The 19069-nt window shown below is 49.6% G+C and overlaps 1 protein-coding gene across 1 annotated transcript in view; it reads right to left on the minus strand.

The window, feature by feature from the left end:
- Positions 1-19069, minus strand: part of Ntn1 (netrin 1) — a 176563-nt gene that overhangs the window by 15015 nt on the left and 142479 nt on the right. Inside the window, exon 6 of the mRNA XM_026390621.2 lies at positions 451-525. Within this exon, the coding sequence (XP_026246406.1) occupies positions 451-525 (75 nt within the window). The remainder of the gene's footprint in view (positions 1-450; positions 526-19069) is intronic.

Genomic DNA, 19069 nt, shown 5'->3' on the forward strand with positions numbered 1-19069 from the left:
AGACTCCCCAGGCTCCCTGCAGCTGAGAGGAACATTCTACACACACCAGGAGCTCCTACCACTGTCCTGATGCTTGAGGGCCCTGCTGGTGAGCCACACAGACTTAAGGGGACTGTCCACAGGATGAATGAGGACATGGGAGATCAGCAAGGCCCAGTCTGCAGCCACACAGCCCAGCAGAGGCAGGGCCAAGGCCAGGGCCCAGCCTGGGAATCCCAGCCTCAGAGGTTCCCATTGGCCTTAACGGCCTTCCACAGGGAGAGGAGGAGAAGCCAGGCCCCTGTGGCCCCTCATGCCCTCTGTCCCCGAGGGCCAAGGTGGAAGAGAGGAGCAATGCCTGGGTGTGAGATCCACTGGTCGCAGGGATCCCGTGACCCACCTGCATCCCCACCCCAGCTCTCCACGGGTCACACGGCCTCACCCCACTTCCCAGGACGGGGCTCTACTCACCATAGTCTTTCTTGCAGTACTTTTTCATGTTAATCTTCAGCTTCCCTTTGGAGGCCTTACAGTAGGAATCGCAGTCTGCAGGAGGGGCAGAGAGCAGACAAAAACTAATTAGGGCTGGCAATGAATAGGCTGGTGGGCCGGGCGAGAGGCCACCTCCCCAGAGGCCTGCGATACCCCTGGGCCACGGCCGAGCGAGCGGGGTGGCCATTCAGGGCAGGCCTCGCCTTCTAAAGAGGCCCTGGGGACAAAAGGCCCCCGCCTGACCCCCTCCTCCTCTGGCCTGAGGAATCCTTTAGCCGCCTTGGCCTCCGTGAGAGTCTCTGGGGGCTCCCGAATCCTGCCACCCAGGGCTTCTGAGCACCACACAAATTCCCCCTGTTCTTCAGATGCCACCGGAGCCCTGATTAAAGCCTCATTGTCACCCCCCGCGCTCTGGGTCTGTGTCAGCCACTGGCTTTCATGGCGCGGAGCCTCTGGCTGGGGTCAGGCCCCAACAAAAGAGGTCACAGAGGAAATTAGCAGCCCATGAAGTATTAGAAAACCCCTTTTGGTGTCCACTCCACTGGAGTGTACAAATAAAATGTCCCACGAAGAAGAGTTCAGTTCTAATGGGCCCTACTGCTGAGAGGCAGGGCTGCCAGGCCCGCGTCCGCAGGGTATCACTTCGGGGGCTTCCAGGCCCCGAAACGAGAACCGGGGCCTGCCAGCCATGAGACTCGCTTCTTCTGGCAGAAGACCTTCAACTCCCCAAATGCAGACTCCGTGGCTGGACCCCATCCCAATTTGTCCTCTCCCAGCCAGACATTTCTGCTCTTTGGACAAGATGATGCAATTCTTTCACCAGGTCTGTGACCTCCTGAGCCTGGTGGCCCAGGTCATTGCAGAGGCCCAGGAAACCCCACCTGCCTGGTCTGCCCCTGCCACGCAAGAGTGCGGGCTCTCACTCGATTCTTAGAACCGTTCTTTGATGCATGAGAGATGATGCTATTCCCATTCTGCAGACAAGAAAACTGAGGTCAATGTGGCAGAAAGGGACGATTTGTGTGGAAGTACAGAGCAAAGCCAGGGCAGGAAGTCAGGCCTCAGGACCTCTGCTCCCAGCCCGTGGCTAAGATCTGCAGAGAATCTTCAGAAATCTCCTTAGAGTCAGTCTCTGGCTCCAAAGGAGGCAGTTGTCTCCTCTGAGGTCCCAGGATGCAGTAACTGGTGCCTCAATTAGCTCAGCTACATCGCTGCCTTGAGAACCAGGGTCCCGGGGCAGCCCCTTCTGCCTCCCAGGCCAGTCTCTTGAGGCCCCAAACTAGGGACCAGTCACAGGAACTGGAGGAAGAACAGCCCACCTTGCCGCTCCTCTGCCGTCAGAGCCCTTGAACCCCCGCTCAGGACATAGGAGGCCACGGTGTCAGGTTTTCCTGTTAACCAGACGGCTGGTGGGTTCCAACAACTCTTGGGATGCAGGGACTGGGATGTCCAGAAAGAGTGGCCTTCACTCAACTGTGACCAATCCCCAGGATGGGGGAGGACGGCAGCCCCAACACACAAGTCAACAGCACCATCCCCACCACCGTCCACTGCACTTCCAGGTGGGGATCGGCTGTGCCGGGCCGTGTCTCTGCCACTCGGGGACAGATGATGCTCCCGGCAGAGGCACGGTGTGGCTGAAGGCAGGCCTTGCACAATCTGGTGGTGCCAGTGAACTGGCTCGCTCCCTGCTCCCTCCACTTATGGAAGCCAATTGGAATGCAAGTGATGTCTAGTCATGTCACGGCAGGGACAGCCTCGAATCCATTCGGTGCCTTTTGTGTTATATTTTTTTTTTTGTGTGTGTGAAAGTTGTTGGGCCCCCGTCAGTACTCTCATTTCCGATTGGGAAGAAAGGCTGACATCCTGCCTCTTCGGCCTGGGCCCAGTAAGACCCACCCCTCCGACAGCCTGGGTGGAAAGGGCGCCTCTGAGCGTGTCCCCTCTACCAGGTTTGGGGTGCGGGGGCTTTGTGGGAGGTTGCAGTGCTCAGCTTAAAATGGAGAAAGCACAGCTCAGAGAGGTTCCAGGGCAGCCTGCCCAAGGGGAGCCCCGCCCCACAAGGCAGAAGGGAGGCAGACGGGGCCCTGGGACAGCCTCCCTCTGGACCTTCAGCATCACTGCCCCCAGCCTGGTAACAGCCATCGAAAGCTCCTCTCTTCAGAGCCAAGCGTCCACCTGGGACAGAAATCGTCCTAGGATGTGCGACATCCATCACTGCCTAATTCGCTCGAGCTCCCAGAGCCTGTGTGCCAAATCCCAGTCATCGCCACGCACCTCCAGGGCTGCACTGGATCCCAGAGGCAACACAGGGCAGGAATAGGGCCTTGGCGCTGTTCCCGATGCTTTACAAGCTCTTCTGGCCCCTTCCAGGTGGGTCCCATTTCACAGAGGAGCATCCAGGTCCAGAGATGTTGGGGACCTGCTCCCCCAGGGTCGTGTGCCTCGGGAGGCCATCTGCCTCCAGAGCCTGGGATTCTAACCTTTGGTTTCCCATCCTGGCTATGCATGGAATCACCTGGAATCTTTAAACCACCCTGGTACCCGAGTCCTGGTCCCTAGAGGTTTTGACTTCCTTGGCTCAGGGAATGGCCTGAGTGTCTGGATTTCCAATGCTCTTCGGGTGATTGTGACGGGCAGCCAGCATTAGAAACACTCTCTGAACCACAGGAAGGGGCTCGTAACTGTACCCACGATGTGCCCACAGCACCCGCCTCGGCAGAGGACCCAGAGAGGTGGTTGTGAACTCAAACTCAGAAGATGTCAGTCTCTGAGCATTTGAGCTATGCTGGCCTTTGTTGGGGGCTGGGGGGTGGGGTGTCCCTCCTTCCTGTCAGTCGCCAGTTCTGGTGACGTCAGGACGCTTGTTGCAAACTGCGCCCTACTCCCTCCAGAGTTGCTGACACTGATTTAATGGTGAGCTAGGAAAACAAAGACCAAGCTTTCTAGAACTGTGTGTAAAGCCCAGGTAAAGAGGCTTGGAAGGAGAGAGAGGCTCAACTGTTCTTTCTCCTTTGGGGAAAATGAAGAACCTTCCGGAACACAGATGCCGGGGGGAGGGGGGTAAAGCTTTTTGGCTGCTTGTGACTCTTCCTTTGGACTGTATTCCAGATAGCTGAGGTCACTGGACCAAGTGGTCCCTGGATAAGGACAACGTCCCTGTATTTGCTTCCTTTATCAAAGGCACGCAGAGCCACAGAGATGGCCTCTGAGATGGATAAACCACAGGCTCTAAAAGCCAACTCTGTCTTCCTCCCCAACATGGCATCTACTTGGCAGCCCCCTTGCGGAGCCTCTCCTGGCTTCTGTGCCAAAATAGCTATAAAGACAATGAAAAGATGAAAATTCACACACTAACGCCAAGAACGCAAACTGATAGATGACCCAGTGCCGGGATCTGGGAGCAATCTCTATTAATTAAAGGCAGATGGTGGGGGAAGAAGCAAAAACTCTCCAGGTTTTACCTCGGGACTCAGCTCTTTGTCTGATGAACAGAAAGATCCTGGGGCGAGGGAGGAAGATGGCAGGCAGAAGGACACTGACCAGAAAAAACGATGGGGCAAGAAGAGGGCGGGGGCACAGGGCGTGAGCCCTCCACCAGGGGAGGAACTTTGGGGAAGTGTAGGGACCAGAAGGATTAGCAGTGGCAGTGGCTTCCTGAACTTATATTTTTAATCGAAATCACTGATGGCAGAGAATCAGAAAGTAAGGAATAAGAAGGGCACCGAGTCTACCCAGGAGAAGCAAATCCAAGTAAAAGGTTGGTAGAAACCGGGAATTGGAGATGGAGCCATGGACCGTCCCCTGCCATCCACCTTGGATCCAGCCCTCAGGCTAGGACAGGGATCAACAAATCTTTTTCTACAAAGGGGCAAACAGTATATATCTGAGTCTTTGAGCGCCACATGCTCTGCGTCACAACTATTCAACTGTGTGGCCACAACTCCAAAACAGCCACCAACAACAGGCAACCAAAGACGCAGGACAGACCAAACAATTCTAGAAAGAGAAAGTCACATGAAATAGGAGGAAAGATAAAGATAAGGTTAAAGACTATATATATATATAAATAAAATGCATGAGAGAGAGAAGAGCTGGAAAAATAAAAACTAGAGCAAATTATCTCAAATCCCAGTGGCACAATTAACATCCGCTTTGTAAGCAGCAGAGAGAAATGATACTGTGGCAAACTGATTCAGGGATTTGAGAAGATGGAGAAATTTACAAAATATAGGGGGAAAGGATAAAGACATAGAAACATGGAAGAGGATAAAAATGTAGGAAAGTAGAGAGCGGGTAGGTGACAGGTGGGAACTGCAGCAGAAGCCAAACGGAATGGAAGCAGGACTCAAGCAGGCTAGGCCTGGTGGCATCCCTCGATAATCCCAGCTACTGAGGAGGCTGAGGCAGGAGGAGCATCAAATTCTAGGCCACCCTCAGCAACTTAGAGAGGCCCTGTTTAAAACAATAGAAAGGGCTGGGGATGTGGCTCAGTAGTAAAGCATCTCTGAGTTTAATTCCCAGTGAATGGCAGGGAGAATCAAAGCTCAAGGAATAGGGTCCAACACCTAGACATATTTTTACAAAACACCAAGATGTGGAAAAAAAACCAGAGAGATTCAAAAACAAAGATCTGGGCCAATGATCACAAAGCCATGTCTATAAAAGGGAAAACTTATGACTCAAAATTTTATACCTAGCTACACTAGCATAGACGTACTCAGGCCACAGTGAACAAAACACATTCTCAGGTTAGCAAGGGCTCAGAAAATATTCCAATCCTGAGTCTTTTTTTTTTTTTAAATAAGTACTTGAGGATGTTTTCCAAACAACTATGAAATGAATAAATAACAAGACCTAAAAAAAGAAGAAAGTCATGATATAAATATACTGGAGATGAACACCAAAACTAATAAATAGATATTTCAAACTTGGTTCTAAAACCAAATCCAAATATCGAAATAATTTTTCAATGTTTGAAAGAGAATAGACTGTCTATAAAACTATAAAAATTTACTTTGAAATTTTAGCTCATATTAACAAAAACTAGAAAGTAGAATGAGGTGAGGAATAAAATTTTTTGTCTTGAATAGAATGTAGAAGATACTATTCCATGCTTGACTACATAGATTAAATACTGCCTTTGGGGGGAAAAAAAACACTGGAGAACTTAAGAAATAAATTATAGTTAATAGGCCAAGAGATAAACCAGAAAAAAAGGAAAATACAAAGACCAACTATGATAAGATCACAGAATAATTATCTCAAGACAAATCATTGAAAATATCATGGACCCAACTCCTCTACTGAAAAACTAATTTAAAAATATTAAATCACAGGCTGGGGATGTAGCTTAGTGGTAGAGCACTTGCCTGGCATGCATTAGACCTTGGGTTTGAACCCCAGCATCACACACACACACACACACACACACACACACACACACACACTCACTCACTCACAAAATTACTCTTTAAGAGGAATATAACTAAAGTGATTTTTTTTAAACGTCTACAATTTATGTTGTGGCAAAATCATACAAAAAATCAAAGGAAAACAATAACAACAAAAAACAAACCAAAAGGGATAAAGTAATATTAGAAAAGGTAGAATTCAAGGCAAACATTTTTAAAATGGACAAAGAAGATCACCTAGAAAATAAATTTTCTCGTATGGGTATGGAATAACACCCCTTGAAATACATTAAATAAAAACTGAGGAAAATACAAAAAGAAGCAGACACACACAAGTAGTCAAAGAATGCTAAATTAATTCCAAGAAGCTGAAATTGAACAGGCCACATGTCCTGACCACCATGTAATAAATATTATTTGTTATTAAAGAAGAAAGAATGAAAATATGCAACATATATTCACTTCTAGAAGTTTCAGAATGAGCAAAACAAAGCCCAAAGAAAGTGGGAGGAAATTATTAATCACAGCAGAAGTAGAAATGAAATGGAAAAAAAAACCCTCAAAATTAGAAATACATGCAAGATCTGAATCTTTGAAAAGTCCCCAACAAACTTTTTAAAGAAGACCAGACAAAACACTGTCATGTCTAATTATGAATAAAAGAAAGAAAACAGAATACTAGGAAATACCAAGGGAATAACTACGATCTAGAAAACATTCCATGAATTATAAGGCTATTGTATGCTATGGCAGGTTACCATCTTGGAGATCTGAATGAAATACCATTTTTTTTAAGAGAGAGAAAGATAATTTTTTAATATTTATTTTTTAGTTTTCGGTGGACACAACATCTTTGTTTGTATGTGGTGCTGAGGATCGAACCTCGTGCCCCGCGCATGCCAGGTGAGTGCGCTACCGCTTGAGGCACATCCCCAGCCCTAAATACCAGTGTTTTAGGAGCACATAAATGACCAAGTTGAACACATAATCTTAGGAAATGTCTGGACTGAACCAGTTTCAGAGGCTATGTGAACGTTTAAAGGACGCATACACCTTGTGCGACCTGACCTGTTCAGAAACACAGAAAAAGATGGGAGGTCACTAAAGATGAACCTCATGAAACTGCCCCAAACTGACCATTTTGCAAGTTTTAAAAAGCAGTTCCACGTGGTCCAACCTTAATATAAAAGGCGGCATAACTTCCACACACCAGACCCTGCAGTCCGATTGATCAGCCTCATTGACTCATTAGAGTCCCAACTTTTATACCTACCAGGTTCCCAACCTCCCCTCTCAGCCAGTGCCAGGACCCCACTCAGTGACTGCAACAACCCCCACCCCTACCAGTCTCTCCAGGGCACTGGGTGGAGAGCCCAGGTAAGCGCCACCAGGGTCACCCACCTTCTGCACCCTTCTCCCCTGTGAGAGACAGGGGCCGCCAGGGCCGGACACAGGTGCTGGCTGGCTCCCCACTGGCACAAGCTCTGTCCCAGGGAGGGCCACGGAGACCTGGAGGCGGCCATCTGCCCAGCGCGCAGCAGGCCCATCCTGGCTGGCTGGCATCCGGGCTCCTCCTGGGAGCGGCCCCCACCCCTCCCTTTCATCCTTCCCACCTGCTCCCCCGACCCACCCACAGACGGGAGCCAAGAGGTGGCCCCGCGGCCCGATCCCCGTGGCCCAGCCCCTCCCACCTCTTCCTCCACCTTGGGGAGTGGGCCCCTCTGATCTGCCTCCTGCGCTCAGGTGCCAAGATCCTGCTGGGCGCGCTTGCTGGCCAGCACAGGGCTCATCTCTGAGCATATGGCAGGCAGAGCCCTGCTGCCCGTGGTGAGAGCCAGGGGCACCGCATCTGGCACCTCCCCCTGGAGGAGGGCGGGGAGCTGGCAAAGGTCTCGCTCGGCCAGCCCTGGCCCTGCTCCTCCGAGCCCTCTGCCTCTCTGCGTCTGGGCTGTTGGATTTGGGAGCAGGGTGGGGGGTGGGATGAGGGACCCCAGGCCAGAGTGGTCTGGCCCCCTGGGACAGGGGAGTCCAGAGGCTGTGGGTAGGGGACAGGCTCCTGGCTCTCACTGGCCTGGGGTAAGAGTTCAGGGGGAGAAGGGCTGGGGCTCAGAGGGTCCTTCTCCCCACCAGCAGGTGACAAGGCAGGTGGCATCAGTCTGCCCCTAGAGCATGCTCCACCTCTGTCTGACCTGGAGCCACCAAGCTGCCCAGAACCATCTCTTCAGGCAAGAGACAGTCCAGCTTTGAGTGTGTCCAGTTCAGACTGCAGCAGATGTCTGAGTCCACGACAGTTGTCACAGGGGAGCCATGGGACAACGGGAGGCACTCCCCATGATGCCAGCTCCTGCAGCTACAGGCAAGGCCCTGCCTCCCAGGTAAGACTACCTTCTTACCACTTTCACCAACACTTTATCTAAGGAGATAGCCACGCATCTAGGTGAGCCAGAGCCCAGGCAGCTCTTGAGCCCCTGGCCCCTCTCTCCAAGCCTGGGCCGGTCCCACCCACTCAATCTGTAGCCCACAAGCCCTACGTGAGTCAACGGCAGATGCCCATTTAACTTCAGGCTCAGGGGGCAGAAAAGGCAAGTTCTTCCAAAATGAGGCAGCCTCTGGCAATGAACTGGCAGAGGAGCTGGGCAAGAGGGGCTTTGCAAACTCTGGGACAAATGATTAGAAGAAAGCTCCAAATGTTTACAACCTCAAGAGTAAAGGGTTGGTGTCCTTAATATGCAAAGAACTCTTCTGAGTCAATAAGAAAAAGATAAGCTATCGAAACTTAGATGGCATGAATAGGTCATTCACAGAAGAGGAAATTAAAAATGGACAGGGAAACAGAAACATGATCATCTTAAATATCAACGAAACAGACCTCTGGCTAAGGGGAACAGGGCACTTCTGCGTGGCAAACTGGCAAAGGCAAACGTGTAACATGCATGTAATGTGGTTGGGGCCAAATTAATAGGGACTCTCCTGAGAGCAGTTGGTATTGAATGTCACAACCCTGAAAACCCTCACCCCACGAAGCAACCCCACTTCTTTATTATCCACTCATTCACTTAACTAGCTGGCTGTGGGAGGCACTAGCCACACCCTGAGACTAATGGAAGTCAAGTGGCACTAGAGCAGAAGGGGATAGGCCAGTCACACAAGTATCATCATACCCACAGAAGAATGATGCTCAGAAAATGAGGACTATGAGCAGAGCACATTGGTAGCAAATAGAAGGACAGTGGAAAGCCATTAAGATATGAAGGCCATTCTTTGGAGCTGATGTTTAGGCTGGCCAGCAGTCAGTCCTGTGAAGTAAAGGGAGGAGCATCTGTGTAACCTGGAAGGTGCAAAGGCCCCAGGGTAGGAAAATGCTGGGCAGATATGAGGAACTCAAAGGGAGTCTGGAATAGCATAAGGCTGTGTGTCTGGCAGCCACATTTGAACTTCATTTTAGAAGACTATAATGCGCTTTAAAGTGCTGGTTTTTATATCTTGCTTTGCTGTCCTTAGCCACATTTAAAATTTTACAACAAAGATACAATTCTCATGGGATTTTTTTGGGTTGAGGGGAGCTGGGGATTGATCTTAGGGGAGTGATACCACCCAAGTCCTTTTTAATTTTTTGAGACAGGGCCTCACTAAGTTGCCGACTTGTGATCCTCTGTCTCGGCCTCCACCCTACCACCAGTCGACTTATAGGCATGCACCACAGTGCCCAGCACAATTCTCATGTTCAAAAAAAAAAAAAAAAAGTTACTAAAACTCTTCTGAGGCAAAATGAAATCGGCCAAATTATACGTCTGTGTAAAAATGTATTGCAACAAATTCTTCTGTGTACAATCATAACACACTCAGTAACTAAATAACAGAATAGCTCTATAGAGCAAGTGGATCAGGTACTGGGGGACCAGATGGATCACACTATGTCACCTGCTCGAATGAATGTGGCATAATGAAGCTTACCGTTATGTATGATTATATGCACCAATTAAAAAAAAATCAATAAAAAATATTCCAAAGTGAGTCTTTTCTTTCTAGTGAGGATGGGAACATTTACTCATGGGGCTGAGGATCCTAGAAAAATCCCACCTGTATTCAACAAGGGGACATCTGTATTCTGAATCACAGGACTTCTGCTCTGGGGAATGCTATATACCAAGAGATGGCAGGTGTGCACAGGTACATCCTCTCCCAGCCCCACAAATGGGACAAAGAAAAGGTGACAGATTCTAAGTGTCCTGTGCCCGTGGGACCTGTGTATGTGCACGGCGGTGAAGTGACACCATTGCTCTAGCTAGGGTGGCAGGGGAAAGCTCCCCACAGGTAGCACCCAAGTGAGACCCGAACAATGCTATGGAGATGCGGAGGGAAGGGATCTCAGGGAAGAGGGTGCCAAGCAAGGAGGGCAGCCTATGCAAAGGTCCTGAGGCAGAACCCCCTCCTGGTCTAGTCCAGGGCCTGAAAGAAGGCTAGGGCACGCTGCACAGAGCGAATAAGAAGACAGACAACTTGCAAAGCCTGCAGCGGCGTGGAGTCCGTGAGACACCAAGACAGCCGGCCACAAATACAGGGTCCCCAGAGAAACCTGGTGCTGCATGTGGGAAATCCTGGGGGGTCAGGGCCAACCTCTCTGACAACGAAGAATCAGTCTAGCGGGGAGGAAGAGGTACCAGGTGCCCAGAAAGGGAAGAGGCCGTGGCCCTCTGTTGGGATGCAGGGTGACATCTGGGGTCAGCAGCGTTAAGCTTTTCTGCAGGTCTCAGCTTGCCGTCTTTGGGGCATGGTGCAGGAGTGGGACAGATCCCCTCTTCCTGGACCCCAGGACGCAATCTGTTGTCCCAGTGGAATTGATATATCTCAAATGCTAAGGAAGGAAGGATCTGGCAGGACAGGGGTAGCAGGAAGGCTACCCTCAAGACACCCCAAACGCTGGCTTTACCATTCTCAACAGCTGTGTGTCCTGGGGCCTGTTGCTGAACTTCTCTGAAGCTGGAATTTCTCATTCACCAAATAGAGCCGAGAGCCTATCATCTTTTAAAATCCCTGTAAGATGAAGCCTGGCCTATAATAACCACTAAAAATAAATGTCAGCTATTATCATTTTTGATTCTAATTTAGGAATCAGGAGAGAAACCGAATCTCATTGTATTACCAGCATATCAAAAAAATTTTTTTTTTTTTAAACACAAAGATATTCCTCACTCGAGTATGTCCTTGAGTCACTGAATAACAACTGGCCGTCCTGAGGCTGTGGTTCCTCCAGGGCCACACCTGACACACTTTGCAGTTAGTTTGCAATTTATTTGTTTATGGTCCCTCTTCCTCCCTGAAATCAGAGGAGGAAGGCACCGCTGTATCCCCAGGGCCCAGGACATAGAAGGGGCCCTCAGTCAATATTTGTCTAATGAGTCCAATCAAAGCATCCCCCCCCCCCGCCCCCGGCTGCCAGCATCGTGTGGCCAGCAAAGTGACCCTCCTCGGCTCTCACTGATTCCTTCCCTCCAGGCTCTGGGAAGAAACCCGCGTGAAGGAGCCAGTCTAGGGGCAACAGCAGCAGACGGAGGCTGGCGGCGGGATTCTGAAGCAATGTGGGGAGGAAGGCGCGATTTTGGAACATGCTGGAAACGCAAGGAGCAAAGTTTGGAGAGCACAGCTCCTTGGCCGGGGGAGGAGACAGACTGGGAGCTGATAAATCTTCCCTCTCCGGGGAGGCTGGAAGGGCTCTGGTGTTGGGTTGGACGTTAAGAACACAGATCCTAAATCCACTGCCTTCTTATGAAAATACATTTGCAGATTGAAAACCCTGGGCCGGATCCGAGGCCAGCTCTTCCAGGTGGAGCCAGGAAGATTCAGAGCCCAGGAAGCCCCTGAGGCCGCAGGGCCGGGTTGTCTGGCCCCGAAACCCGTCAGTTTCAGCTCTGCATGTTGGGACCCCCAAAAGGGACAGACCCAGAGGGCTGAGCTTCCAAGAGGGGTGAGGAGGGAGCTGGGCTTTTTTATTTCCCTTGGCTGATGACAGAGCTAAGGGGCCCTACCCCCCCTCTCTGCAGGGCTGGGCTCCAGGGTGGGGTGGGGTGGGGTGGCCAGGGCTCCAAAGACCACGTGATGCAGGGGAGCCACCCCTCTTCTCCCCTTTGAACAAGAGGGTGAAAATGAGTCCCCAGCATGCTCTTTCTTCTGGCTGAACAAGATGGATTGGAAAACAAATTAGCTCAAATAAAGCATGTAATTAGATTAAAGGCTCTTGCCCAGCGCCTTCGGGGGGCTGCAGAAAGCCCTCTGGGCAGAGGCAGGAGACCCGGCTGACAGAACCAGCTCCTGGACATCCAGGATTTTCTCTGGACCCTCAGCTGCCCACCCCTGGGTCTCCCTAGCCAGTTTCAACTCTGCCACAGGGATTACCATGGAGATCGCCCCTGTCTGGCCACCAGCCCAGACCTGGGGGTCACCCCCTGTTCCCTGCCTGCAGGTGCTGGCTGCCTCAGCCTCAGAGGGCAGCTGTGTCCAAATCCACAGGTAGGAACGACGGGAATGTGATGAGTTCCACCTGGACACACTCCCCGCCGACACTCTCCACCCACCTCCTCATTTGATCTATACAGCTCGGGAGGACACGGCAGAGGAGTGACCTGGCCAGTACTCATGAGGAAGTGCAAGAGCGGAATGCTCTGTGTCCAAGGCCACCAGCCAGTGGGGGGAGGCACATTCCCTAATACTAGCCACCCTCACTCCGGTCCAGGGCCACCCAGAGGAGCCTCCGTCTCCAAAGACATGAGCGCCCAGTGACCAGAGAGTCGCAACCCTTAACCGGCCCCCATCCCCATGCAGGGGCTGCAGGGTCTCAGGGGACCCTTCTCTCAGCTTCCTTGACCTCAGGAAGAACCTCCACACAGACACCTCCATACCCACCACCCCACACCCCACCCCTTCCCCAACCGGGGCCTCTTATGACCATAATGGCTCCTGCCACCAGCCAGACCTTTAGGAAAAGCAAAGCCACGTCCACAGCCTCACAGAGAAAGCAGGGCCAGGTTCAAGGAGTTGCTGGACCCAGGGAAGAAATTCCCCGTCAACATGGCAGATGAGTTCTAGCCCCGAGTGGTGAAGGAGAGCCCAGGCAGGGAGGAGGAGAAAGAGAAAAAGTGTGAAATGTGGGATTCCTAGTGCAAAAGGCTCAGTGATGAGCAACTTAGCAAAAAAGGATAAAAGCGGGTTGCTAGAAGTAGCCCGTGGCTCACGGTCCCCCCTGGCTCCCCACATGGCAGACATCACTAATCAACCACAGCACCCTAAGACATTGATAAGGGGCTCCCTCCCGGTTGCCCAGTGGATAAGCGGACACATTCCTACCACCATGAGTCATTCTGTCACTTGTCACTGACTGCTGGACTGGACCTGGGCCACAGAACTCCCCCTTCAGGAACTGAAAGGGTTCTTTAAGACTGGAGGCAGGCCACACTTGACCCCTGTTACCAGCCTGAGTCTCTCTCAACCTGGTTCCTAAGGTGGGACAGGACTGCCATCAGCTGAGCCTCACTTGAATTCTGTACCTCCCCAAGGAGATACAGGATTCCTTGCAATGTAAATGGAATGAAATAGTTGTCATACTTTATTTGGGGGGGAATAGTGACAAGAAAAAAGGTCTGCATGTGTACAATACAGAGGGAATTTTTTTTTTTTTCCCAAATGGTTTTCATTCGAGGTTGGTTGAATCCATGGAGGTGGATCCTATGGATACGGAGGCCAGTGCTATGCATCTAGAGACCGGGAGAAAGAAGGAACTGCTAGAAAACAGAGGGCCAGGCAACAGCAGCAGCAAACAGAAGCAAATACCTATGAAAACCAGGTGGCTCTGTAAAGAACTCAAAAAATTTAACACCAAAAAGAAAAAAAAAAAACAAATAATTCAATCAATAAATGGGCCAAGGAACTAAACAGACACTTCACTGACGAATACAACAGATCAACAACATATGAAAAAATTGTTCATCATCTCTAGCAATGAGAGAAATGCAAATCAAAACTACTTTAAGATTTCATCCAACTCCAGTCAGAATGGCAATTACCAAGAATCCAAGCAAAAATAAGTGTTGGCAAGGATATGGGGGGAAAGGCACACTCATACATTGCTGGTGGGACTGCAAATTGGTGCAACCACTCTGGAAAGCAGTATGGAGATTCCTCAGAAAACTTGGAATGGAACTACCAATTGACTCAGCTTTCTCACTCCTTGGTTTATACGAAAAGGGCTTAAAATCAGCATACTATAGTGATGCAGCCACATCAAGGTAGCAGCTCAATTCACAATAGCTAAACTATGGAACCAACCTAGGTGTCTTTCGATAGTTGAATGAATAAAGAGAATGTGATACATACACACAACAGAGTACTACTCAGCCTTAAAGAAGAATGAAATTATGGCATTTGCAGGTAAATGGATGGAATTGGAGACTATTATGCTAAGTGAAATAAGCCAATCCCAAAAAACTAAAGGCCAAATGTTTTCTCTAAGAAATGTATGCTGATCCATAGTGTGGGGTGGGTGTAGGGAAGAATGAAGGAACTTTGGATTGTACAGAGGGGAGTAAAGGGAGGGGTTGGGCGGTGGGGATGGGAAGGACAGTAGAATGAGACAGACATTATTATAGTCTTTGTACATGTATGATTACACTACCGGTGTGACTCAGCACCATGTACAGCCAGAGAAATGAGAAGTAGTTCTCCATTTGTGTACAATGTGTCAAAATGCATTCTACTGTCATGTGTAACTAATCAGAACAAATTTTTAAAATTAAAAAGAAAAAAAGAAAACCAGATGGAGAATAATTAAGGGCCATTTCAAATAAATGGCAACCATTCCTAAGATGGGTGGATAAGATACAGCACACTTCCTCTCTCTCGATGAATAAAAACATCCTGAAAGGTGACTTGTGATCAATGTGCGTATGCTTAATGTGGCAGGAAAGTTGGTGATACATTTGGAAAAGATTTCCATTCCACAGAATGTTTTTTAAAAACTTTTGCGGCATTTCAATGAATAATGTCACAGGTATTTGGAAACTATGTGTATGGAGTGTCACTCATGCCACAATCTCACAACCATGGCAGAAACTGAAGTCCTCCCCAGCCAGACCAAACACAGTGCTACCTTCTCATATGGCGAACAAGGATACAATATTCCTGATCCCGTATCTAAGTAACCTGTATCCAAAATGCCTGGGACTAGAAGTGTTTTGGATTTCAATTTTTTTTTCATACTTTGGATCATTTGCATATACATAACGAGATATCCTGGGGAAGAGACGCAAACATGGAGTTCATTTATGCTTCATATACACCTCACACACGTAGTCAGAAGGTAATCTAATCAATATTTTTTAGCACGTGCCTTTTGACTGTGGCCCTTTCCATGAGAAGGAGATCAGGTGTGGAATTTTCCACTCAGGGGAACATCAAAAAGTTTTGGATTAGGGAGCCTTTTAGATTTTGGATTCTCATGAGTAGGGATGCCCAGGTGTTTGCTTTAGTGAAGTGAAAGACTCTCCATGTACTCCAGGGAACCACAGACCCAAGTGACTCCCTGAGAAGATGCTAGCATTCTTCACATACTGGGCAGGGATACAGCTATGCTCCTAGTGTCACATGGGGTGCAGAGCCTAGAAGTTGGAGGGTGCACCAAGAGCCCTGCGGATACCCTTGACGTCACCCCTGCCCTCCTCACCTGGAGACATACTAATTTCTAAAAGGATGCCAGTCCTCTGCATCCTTGACCATCTCTTCTTTCTCCAAGAACTGCTGGACACGGAATTCCCAACTGTGGCTCCCTATTTGTTGGTTGTAGAGGCCAACTTGGAGTCAGTGTGTCTCCGACTCTCTGCTGCCCAAAGGTCAGAGGGGAGTGGAATAGAAAGGACAGTGGACCCGGGGAGTTCAAGCTCTGCTAAGGCTCCCACAGGTCCCCACATCCTGAACCTGACCTGCTGCAAAGCTCACATGAAGGCCTCTGGAACTCTCCTGGTAGACAAAGGTCTAACCGGCTCTCACCTTCATGGGAAGCCCTGTGTGGGGGAGAACTGAGCTCCATTCTTGGTACCCACAAGCATCAGCTCCTGTTGGAAACTGCGGGATAGCAAACCAGGCCTCATTGGGTCCTGGAACCAATCCCTGTGGATACTTAGGGACCACTGTATTGTCCTCACGCAGAGCCCTCTGCTCTCACACGCCTCCTCCCATGGGAGTCGGGCTTTCTGATAGCCTTGAGGTCCACTCCACCCACTCCACGCCCTTCCTTGAGATGACATGCTCACCCAGACCTTCCATCACAGAACAAGTTCAAAACCATCACCCAGAGATGAGCTATGCAAACCAAGGAGAGAACAGATGGGCATCTTTCTGTCTAAGGATGAGATACCGGCTAGACAAGGGGCATTAGGTTGGGGGAGATGAGGAGAGGTGGTATTCCCCCTCTAGAAAAATACATCTGCAGCAGAACCAGAGAGAAACACCTGCCAGCAGCCTCCTAACACCTTTTCAAGATGCAAATCCGGCCTCATAAGATGAACTTTCTAGATTTTTTTTTTTTTTTGCTTGAGGACCCCAAATGTCCAGCCACGGCGCTGACTTGAAGTACAGTCAGTGCTCTGTACCCATGAGTTCTGCATCCATTAGACAAACCCAAGATCAAAAGTATTCTAGAAGAAAATCACATGTGTAACGAACGTGTGCAGACTTTTAAAAATCACCATTCTCTAAACAATATGGCGGAAAAAAAAATCCTGTCCAGAGCATTTATATCATATTAGGTATAAGTAATCTAGAGACGAGTTAAAACATATGGAAGGACGTGTGGAGGTTACCTGCAGATACTATGCCATTTATATAAGGGACCCGAGTACCTGCAGATTTCGTTATTCTGGGGTGAGGGTCCTAGAACCTATCCCTTATGGATACTTGGGGACCACTGTATTGTCCTCTCTTATCTGCCACCTGTGTCCTTAGGAAACACCGGTCCAACTGGAGGGGCAATGAGCCACCTTAGACTTTGGTCTTCATTCATTAGGCCACAAAAGACCCAGCAGATCTGACACTGGCCAGGCACAGAAGACGGGGCCAGCTTCCACTGATATGGCTGGACCTGACGAACAGTGAACACCTTGAATGAGAATCATCTACAGAACTCATGTGTCCCTCTCACCTAGTGCACTAGGAGTCCAGGAAGGCCCATCTTGTGCCTCCTACCCGATTCGATCCTCGAACCCCAGCCCCAGCACTACGTGGATGTGTGATCGCGGAACAAACTCGCGAGGACGACAAACTGACAGATACACAAAGCTTCTGATCCGAAATCCCAAGGCATTCTGGGAGTTGGCAGGCAAAAGTTACAAGAAGCCACTCCGGAGCCTGGCTGAATAAGAAATCCCCCATTTTCAGCCTGTAGCCCAGATAAGGCCAAGGGAAGGATTTAGAGAGCACAAGGATCCGTATTGCCTAAGCCCTTCCAAATTGCAGAAAAGACTGCACCTGCCTTCATCCGTCTGCGCCTGCTAATCCGCTGTAACAGCTCCGTGCCCCCCATTCTATCTCCCCCTCGGCGGGCAGAGTTATCCTGTGTATTCGCCTTTAATAAGCTAAGCCATTCTGGCACCGTATTCACTGGTATCAGCTCCCACCGGGCCCGCCCCACGGGGTCTCCTTGTCAGCTCTCCCAGTGAACAGGGGATTTTGTGTTCAGCAGGGAAAACAAAGCTGTCCCAATAGGGATCCAGTTGGCTCTCTCTACGCTCCTCCGGGGAGAGCCAGCAGTGGACACGAACTGCAATTGCCGTCAACACGAAAGGGGGATTCAGATGAGCTAAGCTGGGGCTCCCTGGGAAGGTCATGAAAAAGAGGGACACTTGCAGTCCTGTCGCGTCCACCCGGCTGTTTGGCTGGCTGGTTAGCTCGGCTGGTTAAGCCAGTGCCCGTAAAGGACATGCTTGGAACCCAGGGGCTGCTGCCCTGGCTGAGTCTGCCTATACCCCAAACCGCAGTTGCTATTGGGTAGAAAGCACTTTCTTGGGCCAAGATGAGGCTAAACTGCTTCCTACAGAGGGGGAAAAAAAAAAGGCCCTTAAGATTCACCCTCACATTCTGATGTCAATTACTGTAGCCCCGGCAACAGGTGGCCAGAGATGAGCCCCAGATTGGAAGGGTGATCCGAAAACATCCATGAGGAAGACGGCTTTCATTTTCCTCCTGAGCATATGGACTACATTACCCAGTCATCCCTTGGAGTAGTGTGGTCACATGGCCGAGTTCTGGCCAATGAGATGTGGGTATAAGTGAGAACCCCCACATTTTGAGGCCTAGCACATAAAAATCTCCCCAAACCCTCCCAGCAATGACGCTAAGGCCCCAGATGGCACAGCCAAGTGACAGAAGGAGCGTGGGGAGGAGGCCATCCAATGAGGAAACCTGGGATGGCTGTTGTATCAGCAAGAAATAACTGACCACCAGGAATGTTTGCTACCACACAGCCTGCCTGATCCACACAGGGTTGTGAAATTCACAGAATGAAGCGAATTAGAACAGCAGCAGGTTTTTGGTTTTTTTTTTTTTTTTTGTGATAGAATAGAAACAGAGATGAGTAGGACTGACACTACAGAGTGGTCAGCTAAATGTGGGAAGGGGGACATGGGGACCCAAAGAACAACCGGCAGGTCTTGCTTCAGTGTGGAACTGCAGAAAGGGAGAGGGGAATGGGGAAAAAAAAAAACCACTGGTGCCAATAAAACTTTCCATCAAATTATCTGCCATGTAAAGTTGTTCTTGGGTATGAGAGGGGGAACTGGTCCAGGACATCCCACAAACGTCAAAATCCTTGGATGCTCAAGTCCCTTATATAAACCAGCACGGTATTCTCATATAACTTAGGCACATCCTCCAAGTACTTTAAATCATCTCTAGGTTACTTACAATATCTAACCCAACGTAAATGGAATGCACATAATTGTTATTCTGCATTGTTTGGGAAATAATAACAACAAAAAGTCTGTGCACGTAAAGTACAGATACTTTTTAAAAAAAAAAATTACATTTGATCTATGGTTGCTTGAATCCATGCAAGCAGAACCCACGGGGACAGAGAGCCAACTGTCTTGCAGATGTGCTGGGTGTCCTGCCCAGACCCTTTATTGGCCCAGCGCCCCCATCCC

The sequence above is a fragment of the Urocitellus parryii genome, chromosome 7 (assembly GCF_045843805.1).
Source record: "Urocitellus parryii isolate mUroPar1 chromosome 7, mUroPar1.hap1, whole genome shotgun sequence".
Classification (NCBI taxonomy): domain Eukaryota; kingdom Metazoa; phylum Chordata; class Mammalia; order Rodentia; family Sciuridae; genus Urocitellus; species Urocitellus parryii.